The 24,432-nt window shown below is 42.6% G+C and overlaps 4 protein-coding genes across 6 annotated transcripts in view; 1 reads left to right on the top strand and 3 right to left on the bottom strand.

Moving 5' to 3' along the window:
* The window catches only part of atp13a3 (ATPase 13A3), a 58,857-nt gene extending 57,935 nt beyond the window's left edge, over positions 1–922 (bottom strand). Inside the window, exon 1 of one of the 2 annotated variants that reach the window (XM_030049013.1) lies at positions 718–922. The gene's annotated coding sequence lies outside the window, so the exon portion shown is untranslated. The remainder of the gene's footprint in view (positions 1–717) is intronic. The other variant, XM_030049012.1, reaches the window with a different exon arrangement.
* A 2,049-nt stretch (positions 923–2,971) lies between these two features.
* Positions 2,972–11,442, bottom strand: tmem44 (transmembrane protein 44). 2 transcript variants are annotated; one of them, XM_030049361.1, is made up of 10 exons: positions 11,027–11,442; positions 10,817–10,943; positions 10,641–10,731; positions 9,616–9,773; positions 9,323–9,409; positions 9,038–9,208; positions 8,354–8,473; positions 8,022–8,087; positions 7,750–7,890; positions 2,972–3,256 (listed from the first exon to the last, which is right to left on the bottom strand). In XM_030049361.1, the coding sequence occupies exons 1-10, from the start codon at positions 11,209–11,211 to the stop codon at positions 3,056–3,058; spliced, it is 1,347 nt and encodes a 448-aa protein (XP_029905221.1). In that variant the 5' UTR covers positions 11,212–11,442; the 3' UTR covers positions 2,972–3,055. The 2 variants fall into 2 exon arrangements, with proteins under 2 accessions (XP_029905221.1, XP_029905220.1); XM_030049360.1 differs by having other exon boundaries at positions 8,022–8,090; positions 11,027–11,435.
* A 194-nt stretch (positions 11,443–11,636) lies between these two features.
* On the bottom strand, positions 11,637–20,418 carry lsg1 (large 60S subunit nuclear export GTPase 1). Its single transcript, XM_030049358.1, has 14 exons — positions 20,202–20,418; positions 19,464–19,590; positions 19,054–19,174; positions 18,856–18,942; positions 18,648–18,734; positions 18,469–18,529; positions 16,368–16,544; positions 15,343–15,687; positions 14,415–14,516; positions 14,187–14,330; positions 13,300–13,423; positions 12,950–13,029; positions 12,427–12,600; positions 11,637–12,289 (listed from the first exon to the last, which is right to left on the bottom strand). The coding sequence occupies exons 1-14, from the start codon at positions 20,301–20,303 to the stop codon at positions 12,110–12,112; spliced, it is 1,911 nt and encodes a 636-aa protein (XP_029905218.1). The 5' UTR covers positions 20,304–20,418; the 3' UTR covers positions 11,637–12,109.
* A 1,480-nt stretch (positions 20,419–21,898) lies between these two features.
* fam43a (family with sequence similarity 43 member A) lies at positions 21,899–23,952 on the top strand. Its single transcript, XM_030049362.1, has one exon. The coding sequence runs from the start codon at positions 22,111–22,113 to the stop codon at positions 23,149–23,151; it is 1,041 nt and encodes a 346-aa protein (XP_029905222.1). The 5' UTR covers positions 21,899–22,110; the 3' UTR covers positions 23,152–23,952.
* The last annotated feature ends 480 nt before the right edge of the window (positions 23,953–24,432 follow it).

Raw genomic sequence — 24,432 nt, 5'->3', positions numbered from 1 at the left:
TTTGGCTCAACTGTGTGAAAAGTGCTAACTACATAAATACAGTGGATTTGATTTGATACTGATTTGATCATCAGGGAAACCACTACCGATGAAATGAAAACAACAATCGGGTACCATTATCAGGAAAAGCTTTAGATAATGCATTTTCGCAATTAATAGAGCGTATAACATACTCGTATCCCCTGATATAGTATGAATTCGGCATCATAAATGGCTTATCAGGATAATAAAGAGACTGGGTTAAATTTCAATTTAAAACTAGATGATGAACTAAGTCTGGAGTTGCATTAGTTTGGGTTAGGGTTACCTTTCGCTGATAATACTAACTTACCCAATGCTACATGTACGGAGGCATGGCTACAAGCCCAGCCAGGTGGAGAAGTGTCTGAATGGCAAGATAAGTACACCTCGCTAGCTGCTGCTTAGCTAGCTTACGTTAGCCAAGTTCATTATTAGAAAACTAGTCAATAATATCAGCCGTGTGTATTTCTCTCTTCTTCACGTTAAAATCCCGACAATAAGGAGGTAAGGGTTTGGATAAATCCCGTTTCATCGGCGGCACTAGTTTCCCTGCATTACAGAGGCAGGAAAATGCTCTCGTCCCCACAGCAGCTAGCTAGCTACATCTTTAGCTTTAGCCCGGCTAGGTAGCAACTGACACATGGGTGATGACAGAGATGTGGACAAACCGCAACATTTTGTGAAGAAGACACTCACCCAGAACCACCCGGACACTCTGAAGATCACCTACGAGTCATGGTGAGACGGAAGCAGCTGTTATCTGTGGCAAAACGTCGTCGGAGAGAATAACGGACAGGATTTGTTAGAAAATGTGGTCGCCAAACACAAGGAAAGGGGAAGGTGGTGTGTATTGACAGCTCAGTGAAACAGAATGAGTGGTGGAGCGGTGAACTGGCCTGAACTAGCTGCCTGACGACAGGAAGTGACATGTCGTGACATCAGAGAAGGTGAACAGAGCGCGCCTCGTCCGCTCACAATAAACATTATTATAAAGAGAGGGTCTATTTTCATTCACTCTTTTTTTTTTTTTTCGTCAATATATAGTCGTGCGCAAGGCAGTCCAATGATAGCGCTTGACTTTTTTTCCAATCTAGGTCATAGATGTAAGGCATAATAGCCTACCACAAATACAAATAGATTTGATTCATGCATCGCAGACCATTGGTGTCAAGAAGTTATATTTATGGTGGCCTACCTCTTCGGAGATCTGTTTGGTAAAGTGCTTGAATAAATGAACCCTGCCTCAATGGTCTGTTTTCCCATGCTCTTCAGTGGCGGACTTTGTGCTGCAGAAACTCCTAATATGCACCGCTCTCTCACATGCATTATGTGAAATCTGCTATGTGCCATTCCATACCTTTCTCCCCCTCTTCCCAACTTGCAAGGTGAGCAAAAAGTCCTGTAGGCCCATTCAGAGGGGCTTGAATGCATCCAGCATCTTCCATGACCTCTGCAGTGGAGCGTTCACTGAGGTACAGGCCAAGAAAAACAAGAAGGCCCATTCACCACTGCTGCTTCAGATGTCCTAATCCTTGCTTTTTGACACTTGTGCAAACAGAATTCCACCTGTTTACATGGTACAGGACAGTTTGTTTTCATTTGGTCCAGTCTCATAAGGGACAGGGATGGGGCCCAGAGACGGGGCAATGCTAGCGCAGCATTCATCGTGACATCAGAGGACATCAAAGTACCACAGGGTGCAAACCCATCACTCACTTTTTCACAGCCTTTATTTATGTGAAAACTAAGAGTGAGAGACAACAGCATGTTGTTTTCATTTCCAAGATTGCATCAAATAGTTTAAGTTATTTTGAGTGTATAACCATGCAGAAAAATATATTAAACAAATGTTAATGTAGGTCAAGACCTATTAATTATTCATGGTCTGTGACATGAGCAGCAGCTACATTGGCACAATATCAAGCATTTCAAACCAGTTTACCAACATGCAAATTATGGGATTGTGGTTTATACTGGCTCAAGCAGCAGGCTTGGATATGCCTAATTTAAAAGGCTTGGCTTATACCATGAAAATTGCATCTGTTGTGCCAATTTTTTTAGGAGCAAAAACGAACAGGAAAAAAAAGATATGCCTGATATTATGACTGATTCATAGAAGTCAACGATATTTGCCCTGTCAGGTCATGTTCACATGCCTGTATCAGCAATTACTTAGAGGACCCCCCCATTTGTTGTTTCCCAGTCATCTGTCTGGACCCGACATGTCACCAGTAACATGGAGGAAAAGAATGGGCTCCTCGACTTTGTTCTAATCTGTGTATTGTCCCATTATCAGAACTTAGGGAAGTCCCTTCAGTGCCCATCAGTTAAAAATGCCCTCATCCGTTGCTCTGGCACCACTGTCTTAAGACATGGAGCAGGCAGATGGACAGAGGACTGAGTGATGATGGAGGGGCTGGGGAAGCCCTGGTCGTCTAGTCTGGTGCTTATCTGCTCCACCGGGCTTTTTCCTAGTCCAGCCCTGATAACCCAGACTGAGTGGCAAAGTACAGGATGTGACCCAATAACCTTGCAACGCAGCCAGGGAGCAATATTGTTTTATTAGGGGAGGTCTTTGTTACACATCCTTAATGGATCACAGCGCTGCGAGGGCCTGATGTAAGCAGCCCTGCTGCTGATAATAAGGGATTTGCATGTCATCCATTGAATTGGGGACGCATAGCCATTACAGGAAAACTGCAAGTTGGATCCTGATATCTGAAGAGTGTCAACAGTAACTGTATTCGCTGCTGCGCACTGACAAAGAGAATCACAAAACGGAGACAAGGCAGCACTGTGCACCCACAGTAGGACATTCAACCTATGACGAAGCAAATGCTCTGATCAGGTACACTGATACACTGATCAGGTAGAGGGTGACAGGACAATGGGATATACCGTATTACACATATCAAATAAGATGGTACTGTAACACAAGAGAGATGACTAGTAAGTGTTTGTAGTTTTTATTACCTTTCAAATTCAAGCATGGATCACAAACACAATATCGCTTTACAAAAATGAGATTTCTTTGTCACTGAGCCATGTCTGTAACAGAGCCACAGCTGCCCACTTCACCAGGCACAGTCATCTCTCCTGGGAGCTGAGACATGCCAGAAGAGCAGATGCCAAAGGGTTTGGGGTTCTCTGGCCACTCCTGCAGGGGAAACTCGTCCCCTTTCTCTTGTTTGGCAGACGCTTCGCTCCACTCTGCATTTGCCTCCTCGAAATCCCACTGGAATATAGGACAGGTGAAGAAACCATCATGGTGCAGGACAGGAGAAAACATTTTCGACTGGCATTTACATGCTTATATAGTCACCATAGCCCCTACTTCAACACCTTTCCTCCAGCAGTCCCATATTATTATGCAACTCACCTAGTCCTATGCCTCAATAATGAAAATAAATAGTTTTTCTGGTACTTCACTATCATACTTCATTTTTGAGAGGACTGGAACTATTTATTACATCTATTTCTAATGCCGTGACACTTGCTTTTCTGTATTTTGCATGACCACATGAGCTAAATGCCTAGAATGTTGAAAGTTCAAAAGTTTCTAGGCACTGAGCAAAGACCCTGGCCAGCAAGCATCTCACAAGAGACCATAAACATCTCCCAAAATAGCCAAGAGGCCAGTACCAATCCCCTATAGACACTATTTTGCACTGCTTCCTAGGCAGACAGGCCCAACCCAATGTTGGTCTTTAATCAAAGATCTTTAACAGCAGAACAATCGGGCCACAATGCAAATCTCAAACAATTCCACTCCCCACCCCCCTATCTCCGCTCCGGCTTTACCCTAGCAAAGAACCAGCAGTGAGCAGAAATGCACAAGAAACACACAATACAATAGAAATTCCAAGAAGCCCTCTGGTAGCACTGCTTGTTCTGGCTGCAGAAAGCACGGACCACTGGGGTTTAGGAAAGCGGGGGGCAAACTGCCAACGGACCTTGTCGTTTTGTGGGACTGAGTGATATGGTGATATTCGAAGAAACCAAAATTTGAATTCAAGTTCTATGCAAGTGCTTGTAAAACTACCAGACTATGATTCTACTTTTTTTTTTGTAAACAGTCGTGAAGGATCAGGCTATTTAACCTATTGTAACCCCTGTGTTGACAGATTACTGACATTATTTGCAGTGTTTTTCTCTGGTAAGCAGCCCTGCTTTCTTCTGCCTACTGGAGAAAAGCCGAGTCCTCTGGCTGTGTGTGTGCCTCAGAGATGCAAACACACACACACACACACAAATAGATAGATAGATAGATATAGCTATATATGCTTTAGACCATGAAACAATCAGAAAATAATGTTTTATTTATCTCATTCACGGTCCTTCACAATGACAGCTCCACCATGCTGTCTCTCTCTCGCTTGCCTGTGCTCTCAGCTCGCTCGCGCCTCTCTTTTTCTCTCATCTTTTTTTAAAATGAGTCAGGAAGCCAACCAGCAAAGCCTAACTTTATGTGTAATGTTATCAAACAAAGAGAAATGTCCTCCCCTCATCCTAAACTGGTCCTAAATCGATACTAGAGTACTTCTTTGTTACATGAATGAAGCAGTACACAAGCTGAAGCACCCATGCCGTGTTTGTGTTTGACTAATCAGTAATGTTGCACTGCAGGCCCCATGCTCCAAAGTCCCTGGGCCATATAAAAGTCCCTAGAGTAGGGACTTTTTCTGGAGTTAAAAAAAAAAAAAAAAGCCCCCAGAACTAAATTTTGACCCTGGTCCCCATGGTGAAAACACCATAGGGACCAGGGTCAAACCACACCATTTTCGCTGGGGAAAATTGCTGTGGTTGAAATGGGCCTTATGTACCACAGCAGTTCATTTCACTACACTCCTTTCACTCATAAACCCACCTTCAACCGCACGGGAGAAATACATCACTGAAATCGGCTGCTGTAGTTTTTGGTTGGAATGAAAGCATTCGGACAATGGAACTTCAATGGCACATAGCTGATGACTAATAGATTAGATTGAGAACACATTAAAGGTTTATCAGGCCGATAAACACCAGATGTTTCCATGTAGAAAATTTAAAAGGAAAAACCCTGTTTAGATGTTTGCCCAGCAGAGTTTATCTGTAAGTGCGAGGACTTTACGGAGCCCGTCGCACTGGGTCACATAAGTTCCTGAGAGATTAAAGTCCTGATATTAGGGACATTCCAGGAATCAGCAGAGTAATCTCAGTTACACTGTGTAATGCCAAGTACTTGTCCAGTCATCTAATGTAAACATAATTCTAAGTGAGAGAGATAATCTGCAAAATCGTTGGTATACACATGATATGATGCATATTCAAACTCAATTATGGCCCCTATTAACGTGTTCCCAGTCTTAGCTCATCATCTTATGCCCAAGAGGTCACAGGGATCAACCTGTATGTCTTTCTGGAGCATCTCTGAGCCACTTAAAGCACTGGAACCCATACCTGTTGACTGACTTGAAGGCAATCTGGGTACAAGCATCAAGTATAACAATGCAGAGAACACACATTTGATTATTGATTATAGTCAAATTAAATAAAACTAATCAACAACAGTGCCTGCATTAACCAATATTGTACATTCTGACTATTTGTTGGGGTCGTAGCTGTTTTCCAACACACTAACCAAGCTGATGGAGGTTCACGTCATTTGCTTTTTCCTGTTTGGTGAATAGTATGAAGTTCCAATTGTTTGCACCCACACCATTTGCCTTTGTTTCTGATTAAATTACATCCTCCATGACTTGGCACAGCAAGAGAGTTCATCCTGTGGCTGTAAGTGACATGGCCCCTCAGGGAGAAAGCTTTGCATTTCACTCTGCCTGTAAATTATGCCTTTATGAGGAGGGAAAAGGGTTTGATAAATGACCTTTCATGTCAAACAAGCACACTGTTGGTAATACAACAAGAGGGACTACTGGTTCATCCAAACGGACATGACTGTAAGAATCACTAGATTATAATACAGAACAGCAATATATGGTCGACGGTCTTATCCAAGACCAGTATCGGGTCCTTTAAGACTTGATTCAGTGCATTCCTGTTTCAACACTTTCTTAAAATGTAATCTGTGAAAAATGAAATACCACCCAGATATGCATGTGGACGTGCACGCATACACACACACACACATTCTTTCATGCACACAAGCATTCTCTTTCATCCCACCCCCACATGCACACACAGACTTTCATTCAGTCTTCACCAATCAACACCCCCCGCCCCCTACCACAACACACACACATAAAATCATGCAGTCTTAAAAGGCAAATCTAAGCACTTCCTCGTGATTTATTATCAGACTTTCAACAGTCATAGGCACCATTTAGGTCAAAACAACCCTTCTAGACTGTCAGCAGAAAACAACTTTTCATGTGACTGAAATATGAGATAGAATTCACGAATATCTTGACGCAAGAACAGGGTTGATGCCTCTGCCTCAAGACACAAATTCATAGAATGTAATAGAAGATACCTAGTACCTCCTTCCCTTTCTCTCGTCTGTCTAGCTTATCTCTCTCTCTCCCACAGGGTCTGGTTGCCTTTTTCAAAGTATGCTTTAGTTTTACTCTCCTGGATTTGTGTCCCATGTGTTCAGTAAAGAGTTTTGTGTATAACACGTTTAATTCTCATGCCTTGGGTAAAATGTAAAAATACTCTTTTGCGGCGAGGAGGAGTTAGACTGATCCTATAATAACGCGTTGACGACTGACTTCTAGGAAGAACCTCAGATGACTCTGACTTCCCTTATGCATGAGGCACACAAATGAAGTTGTTGTGCGGTGTACCAAGGTCTTGGCTGTGACTCAGAGTTACAGAATTATGCTCTACTCAAAGTTTCACTCTTCACAATACCTTTAAGCATAAAGCCATCATTTAGTTAATGTAACAAGGGGGGAAAAAACAACAGGAAAAAACATTCCTATAAAAGCCTATAAAAGTTGACTTATTCATACAGAAAATTTGCATAAAAAGTTAATATGACGGGTTTAAGTCATCACACCAGGTCACACAAGATGACATTATACGAATAGAGATCAGTCATACATCAAATAATACATCCATTCTCTCATAAAAAGCGATGCACCAGCGGCTTGCAACACGACGGCATGCTGTCACCACCTAGTGGCACACTGTGGGACTTACAGTTCTTGCCTTAGGGGCAGCAGTGTCTGGAGTCCACTTTCAACATACGCTAAACATGCACTCATGACTCTCCATGTCCATGTTCAGTATGTTCCAAACCAATGCACTTTCACTTAAACATGGCTAAATAAAGCATTTCCAGAAAACGCCTCATGCACAAACACCTGTGCATGACAGGTGGGCAATGCTCAACAATTTGAAGATCTGTCTCAGGCCTGGAGTCCTGGCCATCCATTGGCTATCATCAATCTGTTATTTTTGCTGTGGTTTCTGGAAGTCATCAGTTTTAATCCAACACAAAATTCCTAGTTTTTTGAAACCTTTCTCTCTGAGGCATGTGATTACAAACTTTATCTTTTTTCAGACATTCAAGACAATTGAAAATGGGTTAATCAAATTAAAAAAAAAAAAAAATACTGAGTTTTTGGATGAAAACGACGCAGCAGTTATTACAAAAAAGTGCTGAATCCTATGCCTCAAACCCCATTATTTACATGGCTAGACCAAAAAAAAAGAACAAATACCAATGAAATATGTTCTTTTGTGTCTCTGAAGTCTTATATTTCTGAGCGCCACATAAGTACTTGCCTCCAGATCAGAGGTGACTGAGGAGGAGTCACAGGAGGAATCTGAAGAGATGCCGTCCACCCTGACCACTCGCACTGTCCTCTTCAGAGGCTGGTTCTCCAATGCCCCCTCCCTGGTCACCGTCACCTCCTTCAGACATACCTGGGAACACAAATGTAGGCGTTTATGCTCGAGACACTACATTGCAACAAGGAGAGAAAATATGTAGAGGAAATTTCATATCAAGAGAACACCGTTGTTACAGCTTGTGCAACAACAAATGCTTTGCTTACTTTTCTTGCACGCTGAACATTGACATCCATGTAATGACCCATCTCAATCATTTTCTTGGTATTTCTCTTCTTTCATAAAAAGGTTGAAAACAGTACCAAAGTCAAGATTAGATGGAAAAGGTAGAATAATTAGTTTTCACAACTTAATAAAAAAGATTAACGTATTGGCATAATATGCTTCCTACTGCGTCAACCTCAAAAGCAAGGGTCAGACTTACATTGCCCACACAATAGATGTAATAGAGTATTATTCTACTATGCTGTAGATTAGTGGCTAAGAAAATAAATAAGGCCTAAGGCAGAGTTATCTTCATCTCTACTGGTGAACCTACTAGCTGTTGTGTCTCTCTCTTCATGGCAGGGCTGTGTTTGCATAAGAGGCTCTCTGTGTCAGGTGAAAGCCTCGAAGGATGCTGCCTGCTTCCTCTCCTGCACCAATAGGTGACTAGAATCTGATAATGTGTTAAAAAAAGGCAAACAAATCACAAATGAGTCTAGAAACAAGGAGAGGATAATAATTCACAGAACACATAATCTAAATCTAATTTTTATTGTATCCTATCCTGTGTTTTAGTGGTTATCTGCAACATCTTTGCTTCAGCACCAGTCATTGCTGTTGGGTTTTATCATTGCACTTCCCAGAGGTAGTCTTTTGCCTGGGATTTCCTTTTGCTGAAGTTTGAAGTTCTGTAGGCTCTTTTCTTTGTCTGTATAGCTATGGTGGCCATCACCGTCTTCAGTTTATTCCAAACAACCTGTTTTCACCACTACCAGATCACTTCCTGAACGACACAGGATCTCTCCTGAAAAAGACCAACCAGACACTCAGCACTAAGAAAAGCCATTGGAGAAGCTTTCATGAACTGGCTGTAGGCTGAATCACTATTGTGTTTTTTAGTAAGTGAGTAGGGAAACAGACATTTAAAATGAAACGTCCCTGTCCATATTTCTGCTTTTACATGGCTGCTCTATCCATTGTCCTGCACAAGCCCGCATTGCAGGTTTGCAAAGGATACAAGAAGTTCCAACGTGGCGCAGCATATTGCCGACAGCAGCCAAGGCAGGACCCTTAGCACAAAGTCAAACTGAGTGCTGTAGAGCAGTATGGCGGAGGCATAGAGGACACCAGCTGCAAAACACAGCACTCCACACATCACAGGAGAACTTGTCACCATCTCTCCTCTACGCTGAAAAATAAATGAAAACATTATTCCCTCAAAAGGTTGTAACTCTTTATGAAAGGTCCATGTTGGGACAGTAATGACAATATGCACGACAAATCACACATGCATGTGTCTTACTGCTCTGGAGAGTGCAGGGAACTTGGAGGTGCAGGCTATGACAAAGGAAAGCAGGCCAAGTGTGTAACCCAGAACTTCAATGTTGTCCTGTTAAAGGACAATGTTTAGATGAGGCAACAACAAAGAGAGACATTGACCAAACTTAACATTCAATTACAAAGCTTGAACAGAATCATGGCGAGACTAACAGCCCACAGAATTAATGTATGACTTTTAAATGTCTTGTGAACCTAACGTTTTGATGAGAAGTGTCAGGCCAGCTGTCTGGGTCATACCACGGGGCTTGTGCTTACTTGGAGCGGGGCATGCAGCAGTCTCCTCCCAGTGAGCGGCCCGTCTGATGGGCTGTGGTCCACCCTGAGAGTGAGGAGCCCCCTCCCCAGCACTATCAGCACACACACTGCAAGGAGGTGCTGCCTCCTCCGCCTCCTCATCACCCTGCGCATCCTCTCTGAAGAACAACATCTTATTAGAGGTGTTTACTGAGCAGACAAATGCAGACAGAGCTGAGACCCCCCTCTGGACCAAATAAATAATTACTATACCTGCTATTTTTGTAGATACTGTTGTTCTTATAATTAGGAGTACTGTTATTAGACCAAATTACATCACCGCCATTATATAACTCAAGTGTAGGGTGAAATGACTGCCCTTGTTGTAACATTACACTGTAGTTGCCCAGATTGATAGGGCAACTAAACAAACAATTACATTTGGCAGTGAGTCTTCCACAGGTGATGAGATAAATTAAATATTAAAAATTAAATACATAATGCTATTCCCAAAGCAAAGTGATGCGCACAAAACAAACTTGCCACCTTTGCTTCACTTGCATTTAAGGCCTCAGAATAACCTTAGTGAACAGTTTTTTGTTTTTCTTGTAATATGCACTATGAATTAGAGCAGTGGCCATAATTTCGGCACCTCATTAAACACTTTCTGGATCAGATTTACACCCAGGTACCTAGATGGAGAGCGCAGTATGTATGTACATGAGTGATTGTGTATATTGTACAGTGTTAGGATCTGACACCAGCATAGGGATAATAAATGGGAGATGATGCCTGTGCACAGCTCTGCTACTGAGCTCCTGCCGCCCAGCCACATCTCTAAATTTGTTTGGTTATCTGTTGGTGCTCTCTGATAAGTCATTTGTTCGTTTACTGTTTTGCCTACTGGCTTTGGCCAACTGTGGGCCAAACTAAACTACTGTTACAACTGGACTTGAAAAAAAAAAAAAAAACCTCTGTGGTGCCTAAAGACAAGCAATGCCAGTCAAGGAGGTGAAAATTCCTTTATGGCATGTATCCGTCCTTACCTGCTTTAGAGTTCCAGCACAGGCAAAGTGGGAGGAGGATGGAAATGAAATTCACAACATCCACAGCAGCAGCAAAAGCACTCATCACAACCTACAGACAGGAGGAGATATACAGGTTAGAGGACGTTACTGCGTGCAAAACATGACCCATGATGGATGCCATGCGTTCCAGCCACCTGAAGAGCCAGCTGCCTGGACAGAAGGGCCCCGACAGTGCTGCACAGGTTCCCGAGGAGGCAGTAGAGACAGATCGCCGCTTCTCCTGGCTGCTCTCCACAGTATCTGCACCTCTGATACATTAGCCTTCAACACATAACACTGGTTTAATGCCATGCGTTTAATGCCAAGAAATTACTTAAGCACTCACTGCACCGAAAAGCACTTACACAAGACATGACAGCAATAAGAGCAGCGCAGAAAGAGCGCTGAGGTCGACGGGGACGCAAAGTTTGTCCGCGTCGGGGGACAAACACGCGGTGGCCGAGTCGATGCAAAAAGCAATTAAACCAGAGAGGGAAGTGTTGCTGCTGCCTCGGATCTGCCCAGCCGACATCACAGTGCGTCCCTCCATCTTTCACAGACGTCTACATTCCGTGCCGATAACAATAAAACCAGTCAATGAAGCACATAGCCGAGCGCGCAGCCGAACACAGGAGCCACCTGTGCGTCTGTGGCACAGGTGAGCCGGCGTGAGGAGGGAGGAGCTCACCTGTCCTCCCGACAGATTTTTTTAAGCTCCATTGTGTTGCTTCAAAACAAATTTGAGAACATGAAAAAAGTTGAGCATACTTTTACACCTGAACAAATAAAGCGTTTTCATTTTGTTGTTGGCCTACAAAACTCATAAGCCCTTTGCTTAAAAATTATAAATGATCTGACAGTTGTAAGCCTCTCAAAATGATTAGATGAGTCATTCTCTCCTCCCACAATTACACTGTGCAGCTTGAACCAAAATAATAATACTGTAGTGAAAGAATAACTGACACATGAAAGTGATACATCATTAATAGATTTTATTGTATCACCTGGCTCAGTTACAAGTCATAACTGTATCCGGGTGAAGGCAGTGTCCCATGCCCAATACATCTGTGTATTAAACTTTATGTTGTACATTTCTGAAAGCAGTTTCAACATTCATACAGAAAATTTGCATTTTATTTTCTATTCATAAAATTCACATCCTCTGAATGTCCAGTCCACTTCACAATGAGGGCCACTTTAGTGAGATTTGCTGTACTCTGATGATCCAGCCGATGGAATGCATTGCACTACGGTGATCTTCAATGAGGGTACATTACAGATAATGTACTTCATTTTCTCACTCACATGATAAAGGACTTGCATCTACTTACAGATGCAGGTCAGCATCAATTCCTTTGGAATCACCTGTGAACTATCCTTTAGAGTTTTTCCATTCCTTCTGAAATGATCAGCAATGTGAAATAAAAATAAAAGTCCGTGAATCATCATCAGGCGTCCAGATGCTTGTTGAGCCGGCGCACTTTCTCCTTCTTGTTCCTGTTGCCGTGTTTCTTCCAAGGCTTGCCCACCGGCATCTCGGACACAGCTTTGCCTGGGCCTACTGGCCCGCTGCCTGGCTTGTAGCCCATCACAGACTGGACCCCCTTGGTGAGCGCCCGCACGTTCTCCTAACAAGAGAGATCCCATCAAAAGTCAAGCATTCAATGACATAACAAATGACCTCTCTATACAGATTGTCTGATGGTAGAAAAAAAATCACATTTTCCCATGTTGTAAGATGAAACAGAAGCAGTGCAGAAGCTACCTGATGGAAGAAGTTCTTGTCCACCAGGTTTTCAATTCTCCTGACTTTGTGCTGTTTGCTGGTTGACTGGCTGGGGTCACAGGTGTCTGGGTCTTCTGGCTGAAACTTGCTGTGCTGCGGCTGGAAGTCTGCTGCATCAATATGGGGAGGAGGGTGGCAATATAGAAGCTTGCCCTATAAGGAATCACCAGACAGTGTGTTAGGGACAAGATTTTGATTGTATAATGATGAAGGTAAACCTATATTGTATTGTATAACGATGAAAGTAAACCTAACAGACATGAATCAACCAGTAGCTGCAAATAATTCTTAGCTCTTATTTATCATGCTTAGAGTACCAGAGGGTGGGCTGTCAATCACAGATAAAAGCAATAAATTGGCTTTTAGATACTTTTAAGTGATTGTGTTCTCTGCATGGTCCCATGAGGCCAGCCCCAACCAACCCACTAGAAAAGACTATATGAAGTGATAAAAACTATTTGCAACTGGAATTTTACATATGTGACCCAGATCGGGCACTCACCTTGACATAATCCTTCAGGATGTAGCGGGCTGATCTGGACTGGTCAGGCTGCCCGTGAGAAGTCATAAAGCCTCTCATATCTGTTTTAAACACAGAATACTTTATACGTATGCCACTTATCTAAATGTAGAGTTCATCAAGTGCTTTACAGAGGGACATAAAAACGACAGTAGTAAAATGAGCAGATAAAAAATACGACACACATTTAAGCTCCTGCTCAATGGATCACTGTCACAGTTCATCTCCATCCTGAGCTGCATGCTGACAAGGAGACATAACTGACCTACTGTTATTTAATTCTCTATATTATACAGAAAACTTCAGTGTGTGTGTGATAGCGTTGGTCTCACATCCATAAGCCATCAGCAGCTCCTCAGAGGTGGGAGGCCTATCGGGGTCTTCGTCCTCGCGTGGCCGGATGATGTTGATGCCATAGGTGCCTTCTAACACGTGTCGAGGTATGGTCTGACAGACGTGACATTCATGTTAAAGACTTAACCACTGGAACCATTCACATAACTCTTGAACGTGGCAGGGCTTTGTGTTTCACAATCTACAAATACAAGTTTTTACATTTGAAATTTTTTAAACAGTATACATCAGTGTCAAATTGGTTACTTTAAAACAAACTGAGACCATGGTGAACACAGGTGGCAGACTATCACGTACAAGTTTTATTGGATTAGTATTTATAAAAATTAAGGCTACACTTTCCAAGAAATATTTCCTGATGCAAAGAGGATCGCTTCCTCTTTGGTCAAAGGTTTTCTTTGGCTCTACTGAAAACAAATACGTTGTAAGAGATTTGTCCATCAGCCTTTCATTCCATCTACCTTGTGTGAATGTGGAAAACATTAGTGCTATTTGTTTTGGAAGAGCTCTGCATTCCTCCTAATTTTGTGTCATAAAGCATCTCCTTTTATGCCATATTGTAAGGCAGCAGATTTTCTCTCATATGCGACCAAGAGGCACTTAATAATTCAGAATGGTCTCATTTGTTTATGGTAATTTCACTCAAGTATCAAAATTAATGTGTTAATGATTTATTCATGTTAAAATGCTAGGTTCACATTTAAGCACCCTTAAAAATCAGTGCCTGAAAGAGGCTGCTACAATAATGTTTATAACCTTATTAAGAACATCAAAAGTGGAGACAAATTACAAAAGTAGCATGTGGAGGATGAAGACGTGACTCAGCAATATGTGCTCTGGTGCACACGAGGCACTAAAAGGATATGAGAGAAACAGCAGGTACATGGTCTCTCATCTGATCGATGGGCAGGATCCCGCAGCAGATCATCTCAGCTTTGGTCGACACGAAGGAGGGCATGACCAGACCTGGGCAGTCGCACAGACACAGGCCTGGCTCCACGTACAGCGTCTGCAACGGAAAGCACATTACGCTACCTGCTGATGTAACGAATGCCTTGAGGCCATGTGGAGAGCTTCAGAGGGCAGCCTGTACCTGAAAGTGTTTGGTGTGTCCTGGAGTGGCTGAAACAGACACCTTCTTGTTTCTAAAGATGGTGTTGATGGTGGAACTCTTTCCCACATTAGGATACCCGACCTGTGGAGAGCAAGCATCACAACCCATCAAACAGAAAGCAGGTCTGAGCTTTACTGGGAATTTCTGGAGGTTTCCAGTATAGGAAATCGCTGGAACTATTTCAAAAACAATAACCTATGTCCAGTTGCGTCATCCAAGCAAGTGGTAAAGGATACCGTCTTTAAAAAATAAATACATCAATAACATCACGAGTACTGCGCTTACTTTTCACAATACTATATGAATTCTCTAGCTCCTTCTGTTACTATATTTAATTTTTATGCACTTCATTTTCATATGATGCTACAACAATGTTAATTTTTGTGCATTGTGATAACTAAGTGCATTTTGCTAATTCTGTTTAAATCAAGTGGAATGGAAATTGTGAATTCAGCTGTTTGGTTTTTCACACAATTTATCATATAATACACTGTACATTTTATTAGACTATCCAGGTGTTGTGCACTAGGTTATAGTGTATTTCAGCTCTATTTTATACATTCTCAGTCAATTCTGTAGAGTATAGCCATATATTATGATTTAAATCATATTGTAATACATATTGTACCTTGAGGTACTTGCCACTACCCAGTTCCACTCCTGGACATATAATGAGTCTTGCTTTATTAGCCTCCGTGCCCCTTCGACTGCAACCAGAGAGCTAGTTACTATTTTTTCTTGTCTCTGTTTTCAGTTTTTTTCAGTTTCTCATCTATGTGTCCTACTCCCTGAAAACTTTCCACCCATGCACTGGTAACCACTGTAATAAGACTGTATTTTGTAATCATGCATGTCATTCAGTGACTGTAATCCATTTCTATTAGCAGCAAGCATCATTTTCACCCACCAGCCCCACTGTCAGCTGTCCTTCTTTACACCTGGGTCCACTGTGAGCAGCTTTAAACATGGCCAGCAACTCGTCCTTGTGCAGCAGGCGGCTGGAGTTGTGGAAAGAGGATCCATGTGGTGAAGCTGCAGCCTTTTCCTCTTCCTCCTCCTCATCATCTTCTGAGCAGGTCTGCCAGTCCTCCTCCTCGACGGTTATCTCTTCTTGCTGTTCTTCCTCGACACCACTCTCTTCCTCCTGCTCCTCCTCTACAGAAGCCTGTCTGTCACTCATTTCTTCATCGTTCAGTTTTCCCTCGTCTTCTGGGTCACTCTCTCCATCCTCTGGCTCTTCTGTTTCTATGCCCTGTGGACAGAAAAACTAGCGTCTCTGATACAAAGTTTACAGACATCAACCATTTCAGAGTTTTCACTGGAACAACCAAATGTATGCAACCATCTCTCCAAACCATGCAAATCTATCATATCACTATCTACTTTTATCAAGCTCTGTTAAGTCAGGTTTTCTATTTTGGGTTATAACAGCAGTTCTCAAAAAGCTAAACAACACTGAGATACTAATGGCCCTTTTTGACTGTCAAGGGTGACCCAGAACTTTCAGCGACCTAGGATGTGAAGCTAAGGGACTGCCTTTTGTTTCCTTTTCTACTGTTTGATGAACCAACTGTGAAAAGAAGGAGGTGCCCTATAAAAGTCTCTCTTTCAATCTTTTATTAGTCTTGTGTTATTTTTAGCACTGTTCGTCTGTGCACTCGATGCCTTGCTGTTTCAAACCCTGTGTAATCTTTAAATACACTTTTCCATTTCTAAGAAATGAGGTGCACTCCCACTGAATACCAGAAAAATTTCAATTAGCTAAGCTCTTACAGTCAAAAAAGGCCACAGGTTGTGACTGTTGTGATAGTAAAGGGTAAAGGCCTTGACACTTTATTGATTGAATGAGCCAGACCAGCACTTGAAATACTCTGATGACTGAGGGCTACTAAAAGACCCCATTCAAAAGCATAACCTCCTCCTCCTCCTCACCCTGTCCTCTGCATCCAGTCTGTTGCTCTCAGCCAGGGCGGACCAGAAAACTGCCCTCAGCCCCTCTCTCTGGAAGTGACGGGCCCAGGCTCTCCTCTGCTCCCTGGTCAGCAGGTCAGCCTTGTTCACCAGCAGCATGTTCACCTTGTCCCGCGACACCTCCTTTACATACAGCTCCTAACACACAGAAGGAAAGGTACTCTTAAAAACAATAGCTTCACCTTAGTCTTAATATTCCTGCAGGTTTCATCTCAAACCAGAAGAGAAAAAAAAAGGTGAAAATGGAGAGAGTGTCATTAAGACTCAACAAGGATACAAATGGTGCGCTCAGCAACAAAATGCATAAAATTTAGAATTTAACCATGAATGTTTAAAAATATACAGTACAGGCCAAAAGTTTGGACACACCTTCTCATTCAATGCGTTTTCTTTATTTTCATGACTATTTACATTGTAGATTCTCACTGAAGGCATCAAAACTATGAATGAACACATGTGGAGTTATGTACTTAACAAAAAAAGGTGAAATAACTGAAAACATGTTTTATATTCTAGTTTCTTCAAAATAGCCACCCTTTGCTCTGATTACTGCTTTGCACACTCTTGGCATTCTCTCGATGAGCTTCAAGAGGTAGTCACCTGAAATGGTTTTCACTTCACAGGTGTGCCTTATCAGGGTTAATTAGTGGAATTTCTTGCTTTATCAATGGGGTTGGGACCATCAGTTGTGTTGTGCAGAAGTCAGGTTACTACACAGCCGACAGCCATATTGGACAACTGTTAAAATTCATATTATGGCAAGAACCAATAAGCTAACTAAAGAAAAACGAGTGGCCATCATTACTTTAAGAAATGAAGGTCAGTCAGTCCGGAAAACTGCAAAAACTTTAAATGTGTCCCCAGGTGGAGTCACAAAAACCATCAAGCGCTACAACGAAACTGGCACACATGAGGACCGACCCAGGAAAGGAAGACCAAGAGTCACCTCTGCTTCTGAGGACAAGTTCATCCAAGTCACCAGCCTCAGAAATCGCAAGTTAACAGCAGCTCAGATCAGAGACCAGATAAATGCCACACAGAGTTCTAGCAGCAGACCCATCTCTAGAACAACTGTTAAGAGGAGACTGCGCCAATCAGGCCTTCATGGTCAAATAGCTGCTAGGAAACCACTGCTAAGGAGAGGCAACAAGCAGAAGAGATTTGTTTGGGCCAAGAAACACAAGGAATGGACATTAGACCAGTGGAAATCTGTGCTTTGGTCTGATGAGTCCAAATTTGAGATCTTTGGTTCCAACCGCCGTGTCTTTGTGAGACGCAGAAAAGGTGAACGGATGGATTCCACATGCCTGGTTCCCACTGTGAAGCATGGAGGAGGAGGTGTGATGGTGTGGGGGTGTTTTGCTGGTGACACTGTTGGGGATTTATTCAAAATTGAAGGCACACTGAACCAGCATGGCTACCACAGCATCCTGCAGCAACATGCCATCCCATCCGGTTTGCGTTTAGTTGGACGATCATTTATTTTTCAACAGGACAATGAGCCCAAACACACCTCCAGGCTGTGTAAGGGCTATTTGACCAAGAAGGAGAGTGATGGAGTGCTGCGGCAGATGACCTGGCCTCCACAGTCACTGGACCTAAACCCAATCCAGATGGTTTGGGGTGAGCTGGACCGCAGAGTGAAGGCAAAGGGGCCAACAAGTGCTAAACACCTCTGGGAACTCCTTCAAGACTGTTGGAAAACCATTTCAGGTGACTACCTCTTGAAGCTCATCGAGAGAATGCCAAGAGTGTGCGAAGCAGTAATCAGAGCAAAGGGTGGCTATTTTGAAGAAACTAGAATATAAAACATGTTTTCAGTTATTTCACCTTTTTTTGTTAAGTACATAACTCCACATGTGTTCATTCATAGTTTTGATTCCTTCAGTTAGAATCTACAATGTAAATAGTCATGAAAATAAAGAAAACACATTGAATGAGAAGGTGTGTCCAAACTTTTGGCCTGTACTGTATGTGATGGTGTAATCACAGTATGCCCACACAATCCCGCAGCAGTAAACCCAGCTTCTACCCACAAAACTAACAAAGGAAATTAACTCACCAGGTCAGGGCAACGGAACAGCAGAGGGTTTCTTGCATCAACAATCTGAACCACAACGTCACTGTAAGAAAAAACCAAACAAACATCAAAACATTGCCACATTGAGTGTGACATGAACAGAGCATTTTAGCCATCAAATTTAGGTATAAATTGACAGCTGGGCGGAGCTTTGTTTCTACCTTCTCTCGATTACCCTCCACAGCTGCCGCCAGAAATCCAGGTTCCTCTCAAATGGGGTGAGCATTAACTTCTGTTCCTCTTCCAACCTTAAGAATAACAGTGAGTGTAGTAGAAAGTTCACATGCGATAAGAACTGTTGGACCAGATTACTGCTCATACAGTGGGGAGACATGCAGTCTTTTGACAGGAAAGGTGAACACTACACACTGTGCAAGGGTTCGTCTCCATTCCAAGAAGCTGTCTCTCTCTGCCTGCTGAAGAGCCTCTGGGCTGGTGCTTTCATCCCAATGGGGCCTTAAAATGAAGAGACATTAGAACACATAACATTAGAGATGTAAAATTAGAAAAATTAAACATAAAACATACAAGTGGTTTGGCTAAATTAGTAAGATCTGTGCCACTTACCGTCGTGGAATTCTGAGGAAGTGCTTGTTGTCTTCGTGCAGCTTCTTCAGCCTCGCTCTCTCTTCATCTGTGAGTAAGCCCGCTCGAGCTTCCGCTGGCACAAACTTAATGTTGAGTTTTTCTGGGGAAAAAGTCATAAAACACAGCAGAATTAAATGGGCAGGTGTGCAACAGATAAACACACTGACATTTAAGACATAAATAGTTAAAGACTCTAGTGCTGTCTCTCAAGCTGCTATGTGTTCAAGACCTGATAATAATCATAACACAAACAGTGGTGCAGTGACAACTGAGGACTGAAGTCACTTCGGCTGAACTTTTGGGGACTATGGGTATACCTTGACACTTTCATCAGTGTTTGTAAGTGGTAATAAACATGGACGTACATGGTTAATTGTGTGATCACCTACCAGCAACAAACTCTGTCCCTGCCAATTCAGCAGTGGCCAGAAAGTCGTCCATTGAACTCTGCTCTGTTACTGACTGCAGGTTCAGCCGTCCCCAGTCGTAGCCATCATTCAGCTCACTGGTGTGGAGCTGCAAACGTGACAACAAAGTAAATAGAGGCGTTTGGCTAGGATGACTGTGGCTACTACAGACAAAAGTGTCTTCAATACACAAAACACTCCATATTGTCATGAAAAGTGTGTGCTGTTCTCTTGTATGGAGAGAATGGCACAATTCAGAAGTACACCGACTCCACCGCGAGGCTCTTACTTTGACAAAATTCCGTTACGCTCGCGATCTTCTAGCACCAAAACACACCCCAAAGGTCGAGCAAACGAACAGAAAATGTTGAGATTTGATTGTAATTAGCAGCGCTCGGTGAATAATCTATATGCCGACTTTGCCACAGGAGTAAGCTTGATTTACTATGATAGGTTTGGTTCTGCTACGTGTGTATATTTACCTGTATCAAGGCAGCAATAAAATGACAGGTTTTTGAATGAAATCTGGCGTGACGGTTAAGTGTAACATTTACGGCTCGTGAAAATGTGATAATCCTGTGCTATGTGACGCAGTTCCTATCTTAAATGTACGAGCCGATAATTCAAACGATGATAGTTATTTTGGACTTGACAGCACAACTACATGCTCTATGCATGTGGTATATAATTATTTACTTAAAAAAATAAGTCATGTCATACCCAGGAGTCGCCCCTCCTGTTTCCTCGGCCAGCTTGGAGTCTCTCCTTTATCAGAGCCCTGCCGAGCCCGGCGCTGCCTCCTCCTGCTTTCTTCTTGCCCATACTAACTCTTATTGTTGTTGTCACAAAAAAAAATCACACTAAAATAATAAAACCATACGCGTTACTCAATTTATGCCACTACCTCCTGTAGCCCATGTGGAACCAGTTGTTGTCGGATAGACCGGAAGTTATATGGATCATACCATTCGAGTTGGTCATACCTAGACAAATACAGATGACTTGTTAACTAATGTAAGAACTACTTTATGGGTATGGGATATGTATCGTATGTATTCCAACTGAATAATTACATCTAGACACTTTGAAATAGTGTTTCCTTTATTGCAAGCACTTCATGGAAACGCACTGTGGTACATTCCACACGGTTGTCCAGCTGCCAAATATGCACTGAAGAAAATAGGGTCATCCCAAGAAGAGTTCCTCATGCACAGCAGTGACATATTAGGATATAAAGACATTGTTGTAAAGTAACTAGAAAATTAACAACACAAGGGGAGGTAGAAAGAATATCTTCATCTGTCGTCCCAGAATATTATTGAGTAAATGCAAATAAATAAATGACCAGTTGTTTCAGTTTCCTCAATGCAAAATATACAAGTTTTTTTTTTTTTTTTTTTTTTTTTTTTTAATTAATTTAATTAATAGTCATTATTGAGAATTCAAAGTACTTTTCTTTTCTTTTGGGGGTGGTGGTTCACTGGAGCTGTAAGTTACTGGTATTAATTCTCCATTTGCAAACCCAGTAATGACCAATAGATGGCAGCAAAAACATTTTTTTAGAATGACTGTCCATCTTGAGCGAAACAAACACATGAGATCCGATGGGCGCACTTTGAGCTGTGTTTGTAAGAGCAAATCAACGCACTTCGCCGGATTCAGCTTTACGGGTCATAACTTCACGCTTCACGTAATTGATTAATAAAAGTCAGAGCAGAGTCACTTATTTCAACCGTCAAGTTAAATATTTCATTGAAACTGACATTTTTAATATAGCTTGCAAAATGAGTTGTAGAGAAAAGACAGTCGGTTAAACACTTAAACCTTGAATGGCATATACGAGGCATTATATTTAAATATACGTAAATCCTGGTGGAAAACCACAACAGTGTTCCTATAATGCCTTTTGTTGTTCTGTGGTAGTCACTGGTGAGTTTACATTAACCATAACAATCCAGGATTTTTTTTTTTTTTTTATTATTATTAGGCTATTTCGTGTTTGATCAACACGATATTCCCCACAGGATATTATAAGATATATTTTACTGTATAGTATTGGAAAATGTACTATAAAGTTACCATAGTTTTTTGTAAAGGGGTGTCTACAGTTACTTAAACCAAATAGGTGCTTGTGCTTTAATCTTGTTGTTTGTGGTTTCATATTTATCAGTGCTGGGTAATAATTACTCAGCAGCGTCAAGCGCAACCAGATCCTGCATAGCCAGAGTGAAACAGGGGAGCAAATCCCTTTGCTTTCTATCAATGATCAGTCACACAATATGAGTCTGCCGTCTTTTCTTTCCACATTTGGTTTGGCCCACACCGGTCGCTGCACCCCCCTACAGACCAGGAAATGGTTTGTCCCGGTATATAAACAGTGAGGACGGTCCCTCCTTTGGCAGACTACAATAGTGTGAGATGGGGAGGCGCTACAATGGACAAGAGCACTTTAGACGACGGACAGATGAAGTATAGAGTGTCGTAGTCTTTTATTATCATGGAGTAGTTTATGAATGACTTGACAGGACGGTAAAAGGTGATAAGGACCAGGTGCAATAAAAAAAAAAAAAAGTAGTCTGTTTTTTTCACTTAGTAGATTTTATTGCTGTTGAGTGGAAACAGCCATATAATGCTGCCTTGGAAGAAGAATAAGTTCGACCTGATTGAGGAAGACAAGCAGTCCAAGCAGAAGGGCTATGCGGTGAGTCTCAACTATTCGGCGCTCACATCCTTCGCCAAGTCGTGCCCGGAGAGCGCACTCAACAGGGTCGGAAGCATGTTCAAGTCCAAGAGGAAAAAGGTGAAAATCACCAGCGAGGACCCCACATACACAGTGCTGTACCTGGGGAATGCCACCACCATCCAGTCCAAAGGGGACGGCTGCACGGACGTGGCGGTGGGCAAGATCTGGGGCAAAAGTGAGATGGGCAAGAACGGCACCAAGATGAAGCTGACCATCAGCTCGCAGGGCATCCGGATGGTGCATGTGGACGACAAGGCGAGGAGACCGGGACACTTGTACTTGCTGCACCGGATAACTTACTGCGTCGCAGACCCGAGGTTACCCAAAATTTTCGCTTGGATATACAGGCACGAAATGAAGCACAAGGCGGTGATGCTGCGGTGCCACGCAGTGCTGGTGTCCAAGCCGGAGAAGGCAAAAGCCATGGCGCTGCTTTTGTACCAGACCTCAGCGACGGCTCTGGCCGAATTCAAAAGACTAAAGCGGAGGGATGATGCCCGGCACCAGCAACAGCAGCTCATAGGAGAGCAGACCATCCCGCTGGTCCCCCTCAGGAAGCTCCTGAACGGACAGTGTTACTACAAACCCCCGGTGGAGCGCAGCCGGAGCGCACCCAAACTGGGCTCCATCACCGAGGACTTGGTCGGGGAGGAGGAAGAGGAGAAAGCGATGCACTTTGAGTGTGAGGACATTCTGGACACGGACGATGATTGCGTTGCCAACGGTAAACAGGAGTTGACTCAGATTATTAATGACCTCGGAGAGATGAGCATAGGGAACGACGTGCAGACGCTGAAAGCTGACCTCAGAGTCACCCGACTTCTCTCTGGAGAGAGCACGGGGAGCGAATCCTCCATAGAAAGCAACCAGGAGCCCATTCCGGTCACAAATGGATTGGTGGAGGGAAAGATGCAGGAAATCGCCTGAATAATTTAGGTATTTAGGCGCCATCGATGCATCTTTTGTGGTGCCATGAGGTCTCCACAAGAAACATTTCCCCTGTCATTTATCTTGTGCTGGAGTGTTTGCCTATGTATTGTGCCTCCACGCCGACTTGAAATAATACTGAAAGACCCTCAAAGGTTCTGGGACAATAACCAGCACAAGGACACACAATTACTGAATGATATTCTGAGGAACGTGAATACACACTGAAAGAAAAAAAAAAGTGCATGCCCATTTTCGAGATGACTGGTTGAGCCCACAAACAGTGCGCCCCAGGACGCACGGCACTAATTCCATCTCTTTTATTTAAGAGGATTTGTTTTAACCTGAAGCTTGTTTACCCAACCCGTTTCTCTCGTGGAAATGCCACTTTTTTCCCCTCTTGAAATGTGTCCATAATGATAGAAAAAAAAAGCATTCCATTTTTGAAAGCACGTTTCCTTATCGGCTCAGTGGGTCTAAGTAGACACCCATAACTTTCCTTTCAGGGCGCTTTTGTATTAATTAGCCTGTTCATTTCTTTTATTTTGCACTGTTGTGGAAATTCAGTCAAGTATTATGTTGATTGCCATGTACATAATATCGTCTCTTGGTATGTTGTCATAAACATAAATGTCATATCTTTGCTGTGCAAAAGAAAAACTCCTTTATGTATTAAGATGTACAAAGTAAAATGCATTGAGTGTAAGTATACAAATATTTGTTATTTTTTAAAGAAGAAAAAAAAAGGTGATTTGTTATGTGAACTTCACAAAATTACCAATAAAAACAAAAGAAGGTGAATTACATGTGTTACAGTTGGTATGTTCATGTTTATGGCTGTGCTGGAAAACAATCAGGCCATGTTTTCCATTAGCCTCTTTGATGAGTGGGGATTCACCTTGAGAGTCTCTAAATTGAGGTCAGATTCTAGCTGCTGAATAAATGTCACTCACTCTGTGGCTAGAGACTCAGGAAGACATGACATTTTATAGACTAAAGACATTAGACATTGTTATCAAGTGGGGTTTCTGTGTTTTAAAGGCCTGTGTTCTTTAACACTGGATGGATCTGTGTCCTTTCCCTGGATCACTTCTGGGAAATTGGCTGCAGAAGCTATGCGTTTAAGGTTATTAAAGAGCCATTTGTTCCAAACGGCCTTGGGGGCAGTCAGGCCATGCAGGACATCACCCCAAACACTAATAACGTCACATGGCTCTTATAATATCAAAGAGAAAAAAGCACTACAGGTCTTTTGACAAGCTACTGACTGTTCTTTATCTG

Source organism: Myripristis murdjan, chromosome 4 (assembly GCF_902150065.1).
Source record: "Myripristis murdjan chromosome 4, fMyrMur1.1, whole genome shotgun sequence".
Lineage (NCBI taxonomy): Eukaryota > Metazoa > Chordata > Actinopteri > Holocentriformes > Holocentridae > Myripristis > Myripristis murdjan.
Note: the sequence above shows the minus strand (reverse complement) of the source record. Positions and strands in the feature narration are given on the sequence as shown.

Coding starts and splice junctions, on each gene's coding strand:
- tmem44 (XM_030049360.1), bottom strand. CDS start 11,211: ATGGAGGGACGCACTGTGATGTCGGCTGGGCAGATCCGAGGCAGCAGC. Junction 9,209..9,322: donor TCCCTGCACTCTCCAGAGCA/GTAAGACACATG, acceptor TTTATTTTTCAG/CGTAGAGGAGAGATGGTGAC. Junction 8,474..9,037: donor GCGCCACGTTGGAACTTCTT/GTATCCTTTGCA, acceptor ACACATTATCAG/ATTCTAGTCACCTATTGGTG.
- lsg1 (XM_030049358.1), bottom strand. CDS start 20,303: ATGGGCAAGAAGAAAGCAGGAGGAGGCAGCGCCGGGCTCGGCAGGGCT. Junction 18,943..19,053: donor TTCCTCAGAATTCCACGACG/GTAAGTGGCACA, acceptor CTTCATTTTAAG/GCCCCATTGGGATGAAAGCA. Junction 13,030..13,299: donor GCTGCTGATGGCTTATGGAT/GTGAGACCAACG, acceptor TGTTTAAAACAG/ATATGAGAGGCTTTATGACT.
- fam43a (XM_030049362.1), top strand. CDS start 22,111: ATGCTGCCTTGGAAGAAGAATAAGTTCGACCTGATTGAGGAAGACAAG.